Source organism: Mytilus galloprovincialis, chromosome 14 (assembly GCF_965363235.1).
Source record: "Mytilus galloprovincialis chromosome 14, xbMytGall1.hap1.1, whole genome shotgun sequence".
NCBI classification, from domain to species: domain Eukaryota; kingdom Metazoa; phylum Mollusca; class Bivalvia; order Mytilida; family Mytilidae; genus Mytilus; species Mytilus galloprovincialis.
Genome location: NC_134851.1, coordinates 10,097,723 through 10,115,590, shown reverse-complemented (window position 1 = coordinate 10,115,590; position 17,868 = coordinate 10,097,723). Strand labels below are relative to the sequence as shown.

Sequence of the window (17,868 nt, the reverse complement as noted above, 5' to 3'; positions counted from 1 at the left end):
ATAAACTGACAACATCATGTCTAAAAATGAAAAAATACCAACAGACATACAATTGTACACATGACACAACATATAAAAATAAAGAATAAGCAACACGAACTCCACAAAAAACTGAGGGTGATCTCAGGTGCTCCTGAAGGGTAAGCAGATCCTGCTCCACATGTGGCACACGTCGTGTTGCTCATGTTATAACAAATCCAGTAAATAGTCTAGTAACATATAACATATGTTATTAACTTAACCATTGGCAATACGAATGCAGTTAAAAGACACACATTTAAGTTCCTTGGTCTAAATGTATAAAGAAAAAGAACGTATGTTGACCTGTTGTATTTATCCTTCTTGTATCTTTGATTATGAAAATGATCATCAATTCGCCTTTTCAGAATCAATTTCTGGCTCAATGTTTATTGTCTTGAACGTTTGATACAAATCACATCGTTTTGGTGTACGCTTTTGGAAATATTACCCAGAATGCAATAGATTCTGAAACGGCGATTTTTTTTTTCTTCACAGAAACAGTTTCCAGACTGCCAACTTGTGGACGGCCTTCGTCCGAGTATGGAAACATTGACACACGCGAAAATTACCATCCCTCTGTGTTCCGTGATTTAACAAAAAGAGAGATTGGAGGCCTACTTGGTTTTCTTTATTCTCAGTCAAGTCTAAATCTCACTGTTGCTGCAAATGCCTCAGTATCTTCTAACTACATTTTTGTTGCTGATCTCTTTCTACCACCCAAAAAAGATGTACTAAATTACCTTGATAATGGCGGTCTACAACCTAAGCGTGAAGCCCAGGTGATGATTTTCCGAGGGGCTATTGCTCTACCGGATGTCATTGAAATTATTGTTGGTCCTCTGCCAAAGCCTACAAGCTACCGACATGTTCCATATCGGCCAAAATCTCTTCCTTTCATAGACAGACCTTTTAACGCGGGAGACAACATAGAAAAAGTCTTGGATTTGTTAGACAAGAAACTTGGTGATATGCTGTTTGACTTGTATGGAGGTCGTCTAATTAATTGTGGTAACAGGTGCTTGACGGCGAACTTATTCAACCAGGTCACTTCCGTTTTATCCGGTGTAAGGAAACGGAGATATTTTTGGTGGTTATATAGTGATGTCGACTATAGTATAATAAGGCCTTTGGATTTTGCGTTTTTAGTTGAATATGACCTTGACAAATTTACGCTGCCGAACATATGGTTTGATGGACAATTATTCAAAAGTTTGGATGATGTTCTTCAATATTACTATAAATACAAGAATTATATACAAAAAGTTCCCTTTCCAGTCCTTACTGAAAAATCTCGACGTATCATAAAATCGAGAGGAACGCCCCCTTTCAAGATACCTTTGAGGGATCCCCAGCAAGTTTCTCCCGACGGAAAACGATATAATATCTACGACAGACATATATCATACGGGTATTGGGAATTCGATGTTGCAATGGCACCTTTTTATGGACCAAGACTAAATAATATTCGGTATAAAAATGAACGTATTGCGTATGAAATAAGTACACAGGAATTAGCAGCCGCTTATTTCGGCTACAAGCCTTATGAATATTCATCTTTATACCAGGATAACAGATACCAGTCTGGTACCTTAGCAAAGTATCTGGTACCCGGAGTTGATTGTCCTATGGATGCTACATTCCTTAGCTCATCATTCAAGGTTGAATTTGCTGATAAACCTCTATTCAATCAACACGCATTTTGCGTGTTTGAATTTAACACAGGACTACCACTTAGGCGTCACCATGCATATTTTAAAAATGTTCATAGTTTCTATGAAGGTGTTGAAAATATTGTTTTGATTTTACGGACAATTCCGTCAGTCTTTCCGTATGATTACATTATCGATTTTATATTTTATCATAATGGGGTCATTAAGGTTAAAGTAACTGCTTCCGGTGTCGTGGTAGGCACGTGGTATGGAGGAGACAATCCATTTAGTTCCCAGCTGGAGGACAATCTCATGGCACCTTTACATCATCACCTGTTTCACCTCAAAGTTGACCTTGACATAAAGGGAACAAAGAATAGATTCGAAACTCTTGATATTGAAACAATAATCACTCACAATGAAGTGAGCGATGACCCCAACGCAAAAATAGTGCAAAGTAAATTTTCAAAACGACTTAAAAAGACTGAACTAGAAGGAGCCTGTAAATATGACTTTAACCACCCAAAAACTTTAACTTTTGTTAATAATAATGTTAAAGACCAGTATGGCAATTCGGCAGGATACAGGTTAATAAATAATGGAATGACTAAAAACATCCGACCCCCATGTGATGGTAACAATCCAGCTGTCAGCTGGTCACAATATCAAGTGGCCGTTACGAAGTACAAAGACAGCGAACCATCAAGTAGTAATATGTTTGCACATTCTCAGAACCCTGTATTTAACTTTCAACAATTCATCGACGATAACGAAAATATTGTAGATGAGGTAAATTATATATATAAAATGTTTTCTCTTGCGAGGGACCACATGGGGTAGATGAAAAAAAAATAGACTGGCAGAAAACATAAAGGTTTTCAACGTCAATAAGTCATAGTTCTAAGTTCAAAATCACATTTGCTAAAAGTATTTTCTTACGATAATTATTTTTGCTATTGGTTCTCAATGAAGTTGAGAATAGAAATGTGGAATGTGTCAAAGAGACAACTATCCGACTTAAGAACATAAAACCGAGCATAAGTTTCTCTGTTGGCTTAAATTGAAAAATAAATATATATTGATGGCATACAGAAGGGAAACCGTTTCATTTTCACTTCGTTGGGTTTTGGCCAATCAAATATATTATTTTACTAGCCTCTGATGCTACATTTTATTTCCAAATGCAACCCAGCTTCTGTATATAACGGTCGCGTCTGCTTTTGGATGCGATATATCCGTTATGAGTCATAAATTACCTTATTGAATAATTAGTTCTTGTTGTGCCATGAAAACTTTATAATTTTTACAGATGATATCTACTGAAAAATACACGAACTTGAAAATCTTCTTATGAATATACTCAGGGACTGTAAACCAGCTTTTTTTCGCGGATACCTTATTTTACGTTACGTTATATAATTTCTTGAATTTCAAATTTACTTTATGTAGTTAAACAAGAACAATTAATGACAATTGTATTTGCGTTATTTTTCTACTCGCGAAAGTCGCAAAAATAAATCGCTCGCGAAAATTTGTTGATTGACCGTATTACAAAAAAAAACTCCGATCTTAATACAGTGTAAAGTGACTAAATGTATTTATCTGATTGAATTATTTTACAAGAAGGGTATTTAAACCAAGTTTAACTCATTGATACATGTATTTTTTTAATATGAATATGTATGTATGTATGTATTGAAGATTTATGTTTACAGGACCTTGTTGCCTGGGTTACGATGGGAATGTACCACATTACTCATAAAGAAGATATCCCCGTAACACATACTCCTGGAATGTCACGAAGTTTCTATCTGACGCCATTTAACTATTTTGATGAGAGCCCTGGAATGTCAGTCAACAATGCAATACGAATAGATGCTGTTGAAAAAGATGGCAAAACCACGACTGTTAATATACAACGACATGGGATAAGGACTGATGTAGATTGCATCTCGAAGAAAAATCCATTTGAGGAGATGTTAAAAAACAACCCATGTCCTGTTGTGGAATGTTGATATAAAACAGATACTGATTGTTATAGTTTGTTTTTGTGCTGTTCTGTTAGACCACACAAACAGAGTGTAATGTTAATGTTAAATAGAAACCGATTGTTATAATTTGTTCTTTTGCTGTTCTGTTACACCACAAAAACATATGGAATGTTGATATGAAATACATACTGGTTATTATAGTTTGTTCTTATGTTGTTCTGTTACACCACACAAACATGGGGAATGTAAACATTAAATAGATACTGATTATTATAGTTTGTTCTTTTGTTGTTCTGTTACACCACAAAAACATGTGTAATGTTAATGTTAAATAGAAACCGATTGTTATAATTTGTTCTTTTGCTGTTCTGTTACACCACACAAACATGTGTAATGTTAATGTTAAATAGAAACCGATTGTTATAATTTGTTCTTTTGTTGTTCTGTTACACCACACAAACATGGGGAATGTAAACATTAAATAGATACTGATTATTATAGTTTGTTCTTTTGTTGTTCTGTTACACCACAAAAACATGTGTAATGTTAATGTTAAATAGAAACCGATTGTTATAATTTGTTCTTTTGCTGTTCTGTTACACCACACAAACATGTGTAATGTTAATGTTAAATAGAAACCGATTGTTATAATTTGTTCTTTTGTTGTTCTGTTACACCACACAAACATGGGGAATGTAAACATTAAATAGATACTGATTATTATAGTTTGTTCTTTTGTTGTTCTGTTACACCACACAAACACGTTTCATAGGTAAAATCACAAAAATACTGAACTAAAAGGAAAATTGAAAATGGAAAGTCTCATCAAATGGCAAACTTCAAAAGCACAAAGACATCAAACGAATGAACAACAACTGTCATATCCCTGACTTGGTACAATCATTTAAACCCAACAATGTGCCGGTCTCAAGTCAGGAACTTAAGTTCAGTGACACCCAACCCTCATTTAAAGGCAATCAGGGATACCTCACCGTAGTCATATGATTGTCCTAAGCCATTTTTATTGAGATTATACTGCAAGTTTAGACGACTTCCTGCATTGAAATTCACAGTAGTGATTACCAAGATCTTTTATAGCGCACAGACAAGGAGAAATTTTACTTTAAAATTAAATAAAGCCAGCATTATTATACCGCTGTTCGAAAGTTATAAATCGATCAAGAGAAAACAGTTTAACAATTTTTGAAATTTCTAGCTGAGAAAATATCCCACCTATGTTCTCTCAATCGAATGTGGACGTGTACAAAGCAAAGGAATATTTTGTACACTTTGAATTTTCCTTTCCATTATATTCACTGCATTTTTATTTAAAATGTTTGATTTACGTTATTTGGTGCTTTTTGATGTTTATATCAACGAATCGAGACTTCTCTAATATATATTTAACAGTCTAAGACATAAGTATATGTGTTATGTTATGTTTTGTTTCATATTCTGACATCTGACTCGGACTTCTCTGAAACTGATTTTACTGTGCGTATTAGTGCGTTTTTTTTCTACATTGGCTAGAGGTATAGGGGGAGGGTGTTGAGATATAAAAAAAAACATGTTTAACACCGCCGCAATTTTGCGCCTGTCCCAGGTTAGGAGTGGCCTTTTTTTAGTCTTGTATGATTTTTAATTTTAGTTTCTTGTGTATAATTCGGAGTTTAGTATGACGTACATAACCACTGAACTAGTGTACATATTTGTTTAGGGGCCAGCTGAAGACGCCTCCGGGTTCGGGAGTTTCTCGCTAAATTGAAGACCCGTTGGCGGCCTTCGGCTGTTGTCTGCTCTATTGTAGGGTTGTTGTCGCTCTGACACATTCCCCATTTTCTTTCTCAATTTCATGATTGTAAATTCACGATCATAGCAATAAACGAAAAACAAATATGATAAATAGCATCCAACGAAATAACTCATTTTCCTAATACAAAAACACTTGAAAATCAGGTTATTCTCATAATTAGATATCACAGTTAAAAACTCAGGGGAATTACAAAAATATTCACGTAAACTGATATAATTTCAATGTAACTCTTGTCATATTCAAATTCAAACGTACGATTTGCATATTAAAACGCCAACCAAAGGAGAAGGTTCACGAAGGGTTAAAATTGGCCCTGATTTTTTCATGTATTTTAAATCGGGCCAAAAAAACTACAAATTTTATATAGAAATACTTGAGATAATATTATTAAGACAAACATATCTTTTCTGGCACTTTCCTTTACTATTTATTGAGCTATGACCCATTACATAAACATCATTTGTATTGAAAGGTCAATTTTAGTACTTTTTTCCCATAATTTTAATTATTTTTGGCATAATTAACCTTGGCCGACATCTACGATCCAAAAATATTTTATATTGAAGAAATCTCAATCAACAGTTGAATCTTTTGTTTACAACACGTTTTGGATCGTAGGTGGCGGCCAAGGTCTTTCTAAAGGTTTTAGGTCTGAAAAATGCACAAAATCATCATATTTTGACAAAATGTCCAAAATGGGCTCACTTTGGAGAAATTTTGTACTCTTATGAAAAGAACTGATATATTTAGCATTTAGACTTTTGAAATACACCCATTCACGAACCAATTTGAGACCTTTCTGGTGTTATATGATAAAGTATTTTAGGCCATTTTGTGCCATAAGTGAACCTTGTCCTTTGGTTGAATAAGCTTAATTCTTTTTAGTTAGTTTATAAATTGTGCATCTCTGGGGTTTTTTCATAAGCGGCTTCAAACAATCTAACAATACAAAACTGAATCATATAGTGTAAATTGGATTTAAACCATAACTAATTTGATTGGAACCATGACGAATTTCTAGAATCTTGATTGAACCATAGCAATTTCTTAACCAAACCATATAAATTTCGATATTTTGGTTATCCTGCATTAATTTCTTAAGAAATAATAATACCTATGTAGATCGCTAGACTTACGATATAGATTCAAACATTGTTTTTGCTTTTATTTGCTCATTTGAAATATAGCAAAAGCAATCGCTGTGGGAGATAACCTAACTTAACCATGACCTACTAAACCAAGCTATGACAAAATCACTGAGTTACAGGCTCGTCGATATGACGACGTTATTACCCCGTGATGAAGATATCATACATCTGAATGCGAATTCTAATTATTCCGATACTCACCTTGCTGCAGAATTCTCAGTAGAAAAAACTTGCAATAATTTCTGAATTTACATATTTTTATTTATAGTTGGAATTGACAAAATATTTGTTTAAAAGTTTAAATTTCAATCAGTTTTAACATGAACTCAGTTGATTGAACTGGTTTTTTTTAACGTTTTTACACTGGTTTATTTAGCAAAATACTTGAAACAAAATACAGACATTAATGACCACGGTACTTAAAATCCCGCGCAAACGTCAACTGTTTAGCTGTATAGCTGTTGTTTGTTATTAGAGTCAGATAATAAGAAATCATATTGAAGCCTAGCGGAACGTAACAAAACGTGCTTACTACGCATCGTAACGTATCAATGCGTGGTGGAAACGTGGGTCTACACGTATTAATACGTAGCAAAACGTGATAAGAACCTAGTAAGCTTTCAAAATAATGGGACATTTTTATTCAAAACGTAGTTGAAACGTAGCATTTTTTAAAACACGGAATAAAACGTGACAATGTGACTGTGGTTCAACATGTATTTATCTTTTCAAAAGTGTCTTTTAAAAGTTTTTAAAGATTTGAATGGTTACATTTTTTTCAATTAATAAAAAAAATTAACATCACGTTTTTTTATAAATTTAATACACAGGCACTCGTCTCAGAATTTATTTCCACTATATATAGGAAATCTGAGACGAGTGCCTGTGATTTGAAACGTCCGAGGCATTTTACTGTTGGTGTTTTTTGTAATGCACCCGAGGGCCTAGGGTGAATAAGTTCTTGTATATATAAGGAACTATATAATCGAAAGGATCAAAATTTGCGTTATGGAGTTGTAACCATATAGTTTTAGTATATTTTTTTTGTAAAGGTAGGGTTTCATTATCTTTATTGTCTTGTTTTTATCTTCAGAGTCGAAGAAATATTGCATTTTTAATATACAGCCTTGTAGTAATTAAGTCGAAATTCCAAACTTTTCAAATTTCTTGTGAAACAGATTGATTATTTTATTAAGAGCTAATATTTCCTCGGTCATTCATTGCTAGGAAAAATATGAGCTTAGTGGTATGTTGTACTTTTTGAAAATATCTCAGTTTCAGGATTTTGAATATATAGAAACATTTAAATATTCACTGTGCTCATTTGTTATAAAGCTCAGGCGTGGATCCAGAGGGGGGGTTCCGGGGGTTGGAACCCCCTTTTTTTTTGGACGATCAATGCATTTGAATGGGGACATGTAATTGGAACCCCCCTTTGTCCTGGGTTAGGACCCCCCCCCTTTTTTTTAAATGGCTGGATCCGCCCCTGAACTTACACATTGACTTCCTCGGGCTTAAGTTGTCTTTGACACTTTTTTGAGATGTAAAACTGAACGAACACAACAACATATATGTATACGCAGTGTGTTTGTAAACAGTAAAATTGAGAATGAAAATGGGGAATGTGTCAAAAAGTAAGATCACAAAAATACTGAACTTAAGGGAAAATCAATTCGGAAAGTCCATAATCACATGGCAAAATCAAATAACAAAACGTATCAAAAACGAATGGACAAGAACTGTCATATTCCTGACTTGGTACAGGCATTTTCAAATGTAGAAAATGGTGGATTAAACCTGGTTTTATAGCGCTAACTCCGCTCTCCGACCATAGAACAGACACAGCAAAATTTCACCAATAAGTCTTCAATGCAGCGATAAACTACTGCACCTGGAGGCGTCCTTCAGCTAGCCCCAATACAAATATATAAACTAGTTCAGTGATAATGGACGTCATACTAAACTCCAAATTATACACAAGAAACTAAAATAAAAATCATACAAGACTTAACAAAGGCAAGAGGCTTCTGACTTGGGACAGGTGCAAAAATGCAGCGGGGTTTAACATGTTTTTTGAGATCTCAACCATCCCCCTATACCTCTAGCCAATGTAGAAAAGTAAACGCATAACGATACGCACAGTAAAATGCATTTCAAGAGAAGTCCGAGTCTGATGTCAAAATAGGTAACAAAAGAAAATAAACAAATGACAATAATACATAAATAACAACACACTACTAGCAGTAACTGACATGCCAGCTCCATACACATTTAAACTGATTGAAAGAGTATGTCTTCATCATATGAATATCAGGCACAATCCCTCCCGTTATGGGTTTAGTATTATACCATCATATAACATATATGAGAAGAACATAACCCGTGGCATGCCAACAACTGGTTTTTTTTTATAAATGTGTTTTAATTCCAATGCAAAGACCCTATAAGTGAATCAATATTAAAGCCAAAATATGCAATCTTTAATGACCTGACAACAGTATCGTAACTATCTCCCTTCTTGATAAGTCTGTTTAAAGGTTTTGCTATCTTCTGAGGTGAATACTGACATTTTGTGCTTTGTAAAGAATATTACCATAAAAGATTGAAGGTCGAGTTAACTAGTGAAACAACGAATTATATGGTTAGGGTGTAGGGTCATCGCTATTTCAAAGAAACACAAATAGACATTTAAAGATATATAAGTTTATTGCACAAAATACTGTCGAAATACTGACATAGGTCATCACAGCTCTTGCTGGCCATTTTCGTAAATTCCGAACCATAGCATCACTATAACAATAACTAAACATATAATTAACATGAAGGCCGTCTTCAGTGTTTGGTATAGTCTGTTAAACTGAAAAAGAATAATGCACATAAGAAAGTGTCTTCATGAAAGGGGGAACAAAAGATAATATTGATATTAATAATATGGTTACTGAATTTAGAACAAACTGTTATGATTTAATAAATTAAACACAGAAAACAGACATCACTTTAATAAGTCCGCTCTATTTTTTGTGGATGATTTAGTATAAAGTGGGGTCTTTAAACATATTTATTTATAGTGGATTGGGAAACAAGTTTTGCAACTTATATTGATTCCCTTCCACTTTGCGGGTGCGAGTTGGGATTCGAAAAGGAACTCTGCATAAGGTAATAAAATAAACCATGAGTTAAAATACCGCTAAGAGATGAACAAATAGTTGCTTTCGATAATTTGCAGATCTAACATTTCTTGGTTATCCAATTAATATTCATCCGCAGCAGTGGCCCAAAATAGACAGAGTTTGAAAATACGACGCGTAATCATCAATAGGTAAACTACATTGTGTTTTTGTCAATTTGTTCTTTTAAGTTGTTTGGTAGGTTTAGTATCGTGCTTCATGTTGAAGGCATCATTGTGAAATTTTAATAAAGATGGATAACAGCAATAATTCGCTGCTTCCTTGATTTTGATTTTAATCATTTTCCCTAATTCGTGATAAATAATAAATCACATTCAGTGGCCATTAATTTTTGGTAGTTTATTGGGTAAAACTTGTAGCCTACAATTTCACTGAGTTAGATACTGCAACACATAAACAAATGAGCATCACTAAACTTTCAAGGAAATAGTAAAGTTAGATGCATCATTTTATTTATTAATTAATGTCTGATTGATTGTTGGTTACAAGGGTCCAGTGACATTTTGTTTATAATTTGGGGAGACGACATTAACAGGAATAAATGACGGACTTGTACAACTTATCCGGAAATGTACGAAAAAAACGAGTCTTAAGATCTGAGAGAAGGACGATCAAGCATACTTTGTATTGTCTTACCTTCGATTGACTTATTTTCAGATGAATCCGATTCAACTGAGTCTGTATAGTTTGCTTAGTCTCGTTTTGAATAAATCTCTCTAACATCTCCAGACATATCTGTTCGGCTTCAATAAGGTCAGCTACACTACCATATTTTAAACAGAAGTCTATATACTGTTGATACATTTTCAAATGATATTGTGTATTAATGATGTTACCACTCTCCTTTGCCTTCTGACAAGCCATTTTATAATGCAGTTTTGCGTTTTGAATATTTTCTTTGGTGGGACTTAGAAGGTAGGTTTGAGCAATTTCAAGATAAATGCTTGTTAAAACTATCCACTGTTCCATTTCTTTGGATAATCCCACTAATTTTTCTGCTTGAAATAGAGCTTCCGAAAGATCATTTTGGTCTTGGTCATTCTCCCACAATTTTACATAGCACTTGACCAACATCCGGGTGATCAAACATCTATGATGGAGGTTGAATTTTGGCGCCAATTTCAGCACACCAAATGATGCATAAAATGTAGCAGAACTGTTATTGAACATTTCATCTAATGTTACAATCACATCTTTTAGTTCATTACTTTCAATTTTTTCGTTTGATCTTAGAAAGTATAAAATCCCATTTCGTTTTGTTACTGTACTCGCTAACGGATTACAGGACGGGTAATGCTCACGGTAATAGTTATTCAAATATTGCGCAAGATTATGCGCAAAACGAAACTCCGTTAGGCTATCGATTTGCTGTTCCGTGAAAAGAGTACCACCACGTACACGCGGGTTTACTTTTGCTGCCTCCATCCACCATTTGTTTTTACTACTGTTGTTCATCAGTGTTATAAGAAGGTCAATCAAAAATGTGTCTCTGATATTTGCAAAGGGCACGATTATATCTTTCAAGGTCATAGCTTTGGCAATATGCAACGGCAATTTATTATTCCGAATCTCTTTTGGGTTTATTTTCCCGTAATGTTGAAATAGTTCAATTTCTCTTTCATTTCTGAATTTGTTCGTCAAAAAAATTTCTACAAAGTGTAGCGGAACACTGGTCATTGATATCTCCAATAATTTCATGAAAACCTGTCTCGCCTCTTCCTGTTCGGTTAAATTGCCGTATAAATAGTCCTCTAAATGGGTAACATTACCCGTATGTAGCGCTCTTTCTGGTAAAGGCATACATACAATGTCATTGAAAATGATTTGTTTTGCACGTGCAAAATAGTCGTCTGCTGACAGCTCTGTACTTCCGTATAATCGAAATGTCACTCCTATTGAACAACATAAATAACTCTCATACACTTTGCTCTCAAAAGAGTCCTCTAACAAATCACAATATTTCCGCAATAGTAAAACAGCATGATGGATAAAACATATATTTCTTTTCATTGATTCAACAAGTCGGGCATCGGTGTCTAAATAATAGCAATAATGACGTAACAGGTGATTCACATCTTGGCGCACTTTTTCTTGAGATTTAGCATTCTCAATCATCAAAGAGGAAACTCCATGCATCGATAAAATCCGTTTTTCGCCTACACCTTCAACAGTAGCCAATGAATAATTAGTAAGTACAAGCAAAAGCTTATTAATTTCTATCTCCTTTTCTGATCTAGATAATTGGTCCGATAGAAAACTTTTTAAGACTGTGACTGCTATATTGTTATGATTTAAATATGGGACAAGGGAGAGAACTCTCCGAGAATTGTTTGTAATTTCATCATCTACACGTTGCAGCGTAATGCTGTATGACTTAGCAAGGCTTTGTGTCCCCAGTGTGTCTGCCAGAAGCTGAGAACCTAACAAATTTTTATTATATTCATAAATGCTGATGTGTGTTATTTTTATATACGATGCCGCAAGTGACAGAGCCAGGGGTAGATAATCCAGATTTTTTGCCAACAATTTCACTTGTTTTTCCTCCCTTTTGCATGAGAACGGAAACAAGGACATTGCTTCACTTTCAGTCATTTTATTCATTTCCATTCCATATATTTCGTAATGGTCAGATAAAAATCGTTTGTTAGAGGTTGCTATGACGTAGATATTTTCCGCTGTTATAAACCTGTCCATTGCATTGTAGACAATGATGTCTTCCGGTGATTCGATGTCATCCAAAATCATCAAGTGCTTCCGGGTCACGTTTCTCTGATTGGTTAAATTTTCGATGGCAAGGTCAAGCATTGTTTTAATACAGTCACGTGTATCGCATTCAGATAATATACATTCGATTTTCAAATGTGACATCAGTGTAGCAAATGATAAATAGACACTTCTCTCGGATTTACAATGAACTCGCCAGACAACGGAAGATCGATCGTTTACCTGAAACTTTCTGGCATACCAAAAGGCACTCTGAGATTTCCCTGACCCATTGGGTCCTGTAATGAAAAAAACATTTTTTTTAAATTCTTTTTCATAACTTGTATTGATTAAAGGAATAGTGAATTTTGCGTAAATACTAGAGAATTTCATCAACAAAAAAATAAAACAGCCAGCAGTTGAAATTAAAACATAAAGTCAACGATAAAAGTTCTACTGAAAAGCAATAAGTAGAACATTGCATTGCAAATCATTGGGGTGGCACTAAAAATTTACTTATGTCTTAACTAAGTCCTTTAAACTTAAAATTTAAAACATCAACTTTTGAAATTTTAAAATTACGAAGTACCTTTAACAAGAACTGCTCTTTTCGTCTCGACAATGTCTATCATTTTACGTAGCTGCTTTGTTTCCTTGAAATTTCCAACAACATTCATTGATCTGACGTCAAAACCATCTACAATATGGATTATAATTAATTTTCAAGTTCTTGGTATGCATTTTTCTTCTTCATTGCACGAATGAACTAGCCATTGTCAAGATTTATTCAGCAATAAAAGGGCCTTTCAATATGGCCATTCGAAGTGCTGTCGTGTTTAACATGTTTTAACATAATTAATTTTTGTTGAAAGACGTAAAAACGGCAGAATATATTATTGTTTTACGTACATTTTTTAAATTTGGTACTGGATTAAAAAAAACATAAAATTTATGTTTGCTTAATATTGTTGAAGGCCGTGCGGATGAACTTTAGCTGTTTATATGCCTGTTCTTTAAATTTAGATATGTTCTCTCCTTGGCCTTTATCCCATATCTATTGTTATCGAGCCATATGAACTCTTCTTAGCTCTTATGTTCCACCTTAATAGTAAATACAACACAAACATAGCTAAAATGGTTAAATAAGGAAAAACATAAATGGCTCTCTCCGTAATAGTACCGGTATTGTTTTGATAGATAGTTTATTCTCATAAAAAAAACCATGCAAGTACAAAGGTTACAGAGAAGTTAAAAAATACTATGCAAAAAAAATAAAAAATGCATTAAAAATGCATAAAATTCAAAATTTCGGATGAGATAACATATAAAAGAATATATATATAGGCTTATATAGTCAAATGTAAAGTTAAAATTTTATAAAGAAATACTTTCTATAAGTATAAATATGGTAAATAATTTATGGTCGTTAAGAAGGAGTGAGCTTACTATTAATACATCTTATAAAATTGCAGAGGTTTCTTAGTGTCTTTGGTTTTGTTGAATGTAATAATGTTGTGTCTTGGTATTAGTTCATTCGGAATAAATCTTCTTCTTTCATCTTTTAAAGCCGGGCAAACAAAAATATAGTGGTATTCGTCTCCGATATCTCTTTCCGTACATATTGAACATTTTCTATCACATCTGTCAATGTTATGCCATCTCCCCTTTTCTATTGGCAGTGAATGATTCGATGTTCGGAATTTACAAAGTGTATATATATCTCGGTCATTTATGATGTTGAAATAATTCTCAAATTCAAAATTTTCCTTAAAGAGCCTATAAGTAATGCATTTTGATGTGTTCTGAATAGCTGAATTCCAAATTTGTTTAAACTGGTCAATTAATCTAAGTTTGATACTTTTTGGTAACCATTTGGTGAGGTCTGTATTTTGCACATAAAATAAGTTTGAAAATCCGGCTTTGTCTAATATATTTTTAATGTTCTTTATCCATAAAATATCATCATTGTTTGTGTGATATCGGGAATATACAAATTTATATAAGATTGATGATAACTTATTTTCATCTATAAGCAGCCTGCACCAATATGATATCATTCGACATTTAATGCTTATTTCCAATGGGTATCGTCCAGTTTCACCGTACACAATCATGCTTGGGGTAGATCTCTTGAGGTGTAGTAAATGCTTTAAAAATTTGAGATGGACTTGTTCAATAATGTCATTTTTCCATATCCCCATACTTCACATCCGTATATAAGAATTGGTTTCACCAGTTTGTCAAATAACTCTAATTGAGTCAATTTCTATTGATCTCATCCTCGTTTCCTTGCCAAGACATTGACAAACTAGTCTACAGTGATTTTAAACCATTGAATTTAACGTTAGAATGGAAATGGGGAATGTGTCAAAGAGACAACAGCCCGACCAAATAGTAGATAACGGCAGATAACATACCATGTTTTGAAATTCCCTCAGACGATATAGGATAATCTGATTGGATGATATCATCTACTCCATCAATCCCAGCATTCTTCAGCATCGATCTCACGTGCGGTAACTTTTCTTCCGTTAAGATTTCTTTCCGTTCAAGCATGTGAACCAGCTCTCGTCCATCTGTTATTGAGCTCAGATCAGATTGATCCACTTTGTTTCGAAGGACAAATTTTAAATTCTTAATGTCATCTGAAAACAAGCAATATGGATTTTTACAGATTCATTAATAATAATAAGTTTTTAAAAAATGTGTATTCACATATCTTTTTCTTTCTTAAAATAAATTAGCATATTACTTCTTTGCTATGGCTATACAACTTTCAGGTTAAAAATCAAGGTTACAAAATGTTTTTTTTTTTAAACCTTGCAACCATTCATTGTAATTCCATCGATTATGTTGCAGATCCATTAATGTACTTAAGGCCAAGTTATAGTAAATAAACTTCTGAATTGTTGTATATTTATCCTTTCGAAGCCTTTTATAGATGACTATGTGATATGGGTTTGCTCATTGTAGAAGGCCGAACGGTGACCTATAGTTGTTAATTTCTGTGTTATTTCGTCTCTTGTGAAAAGGTGACTTATTGGCAATATTACCACATCTCCTTTTTCATATTTCACATATTTTTGTTTAGATGATCAGCCTATTATTATTTCATTGTTTTCGTCGATTTTATATGTACTATCTATACAAATGTTCTATAACGTTAAAAGAATTCAATCAGTAATAATGCAGAAAATAAAAAAGATAGATGCACTATATTTTACATTTTAAGATACAGTTCAAAGAACCAAAGTTGTACGCCAAATTTTATCAAAATATGTGACATAGTCCATGTACCGTTATCGCACTTGTTTCCGGTAGTCGGGAAAGATTTGAGAAATAGGTAGATATGCCATTCTAAGTTAAAAAAAAAAAAAGTTTTGTGTTTAAAAGATTCCACTGTGATCCTAGGTCTTAAAGCTATAATATCAATATCAATATCACTCGAATGTTTTACATGTTTTGAACGTTACAGTTATGCGTAAATATGGCGTGTGTTAAACTGTGTGTACTAATTTCTTTCTGATAGGGTCCAAATTAATGGTTCTATATATAAACCTATAACAGAACCATATTAAATCCTTACCTACTGAAAGACTTCTAGCAAGCCGCTGGCAGATCTTTTCATATCTGGAACTGTAGTTCACTAATGAATCATCCATAGAGTCCATATTTTAAGTATTATATAATATCATGAATCTAAATTGTGAGAAAAAAATAGTTTTACCAATTATTATTAGGGTCAAAGTTCTTTAAAAAAAAAAGAATGCATTTTTGGTTGGCCTATTCCCTCGAATCATTTTGAATTATTGAGCCTTTAGTGAGCAAGCTCACATACTCCCTGATGATGTCCCCAGTAAAAAGGGAGAAAACTTATAGAGAGCTGATGATATAGTTTTGTTCTGTTCACTCATACTATGTGATCTATATGCAACTTACAAACACAAAAAAACGGCCTATTCGTTATAACTATAACCTTTGCCATGAACATAGGGATCTCACAATCAATAGTGGCCCGTCTTTCATCATATCTGATTTTTATGCAATTCAAGCTAAAATACCATATATATGATATTTTATTGAATATTCTGAAACCTTTTAACATGTATATACAAATATCTGCCTATTGTCCTATTTCAGGCAACTAAAAAACATTATTATTAATAATAGTATATGTAACAAGTATACATGAAATTCAATATAAATTATGTAATGAGATTTTTTTTGTCTATTTTTTTATATAAATTAGTTACTATGACCTTGACCTTTGACATCGTAACTTTCGCGGCAATTGTTTCTTACTATCATATATGTGAACATATATCTAAGTGAAGTAGCAATGCGATGTCACGATTTAGTATTTAAGTTAGCATCTTGAAACGAAAATGACCGACAGACTGACCGAGGCTAACTGGTTGACTGACGGACGGTCGTCAGACAGGTTAAAAATTATTTACAAGAATAACCGTATATAAGCACACATAAATATAAGAAAGTATACTAGTACCAGCGTGAATTGTCTCCCCTAGGTTGTGTTTTGGTTCGAATATACTAAAGTACCATTGCTTGTTTTTTTCTATTTAGGTTTCATCATACATATTTCAATTGTGAGAATGCTTACACTTGTACTCAAGTTTAAAAGAAAAAAATACTAACCAATACATTGAAAATGTTGTCCACTATATCTGATATCTGTTTAAATATTTACTTGTTTCCATCAAAATAACAACAAAGCAACGCTCGCTTCAGTTAGTACGTTGTCACGAATCTCAAAAACTAAATATTACAGCATTTCGTAATCTGATCCTGATAAGACTTTCTAACCAATATATTGGGAATTACAAATTCCATACACACCAAAAATACCAATTTATCATGTGTAACAATTTCTATTCACAGTTATGTGGGTTAACCATGACCTTTTAACAGAATCGATATATATTTTAAATACAACCCTATTAGAATTGATCTTCTATACATGTCTTAACTTGAATTAATGTGCTAACCTATTTAAAGGGTAGATATATAACTTGTTTAATATGGCGAAAATGTAGTAAAAGAAATTAGGAAATACTATGATGTGAGATGTAGTTTTTCGATTCCTTATATACTTCTAGAAGGTTCAAACTATTTTTAAACATTTTTTGAAAAAGTTTCTCTACCCCCATGCATAGACATGATAGATAGCCCTATCCGTATTTGGCACATACATTTGGGATGTGTTGCTTGCTATGTTCTTCAACTTCGTGTTTAAATGTGGCCAACATTTTTTTTTTTTATTTCGTATTGATCATTTATTTTCAACTACTGTCACACGTGCTTAAATCTTTTATTAAACTATTTTTTACTTTTATA

The 17,868-nt window shown here is 33.3% G+C and overlaps 2 protein-coding genes across 2 annotated transcripts; one reads left to right on the top strand and one right to left on the bottom strand.

Moving 5' to 3' along the window:
- Positions 1-295: 295 nt before the first annotated feature.
- On the top strand, positions 296-3,685 carry LOC143059358 (putative amine oxidase [copper-containing]). Its single transcript, XM_076232844.1, has 3 exons — positions 296-314; positions 517-2,459; positions 3,386-3,685. The coding sequence occupies exons 1-3, from the start codon at positions 296-298 to the stop codon at positions 3,683-3,685; spliced, it is 2,262 nt and encodes a 753-aa protein (XP_076088959.1).
- Positions 3,686-9,309: 5,624 nt separating this feature from the next.
- LOC143059815 (uncharacterized) lies at positions 9,310-17,421 on the bottom strand. Its single transcript, XM_076233385.1, has 6 exons — positions 17,170-17,421; positions 16,100-16,212; positions 14,931-15,158; positions 13,103-13,210; positions 10,447-12,812; positions 9,310-9,479 (listed from the first exon to the last, which is right to left on the bottom strand). The coding sequence occupies exons 2-6, from the start codon at positions 16,182-16,184 to the stop codon at positions 9,366-9,368; spliced, it is 2,901 nt and encodes a 966-aa protein (XP_076089500.1). The 5' UTR covers positions 16,185-16,212; positions 17,170-17,421; the 3' UTR covers positions 9,310-9,365.
- Between the last annotated feature and the right edge of the window lie 447 nt (positions 17,422-17,868).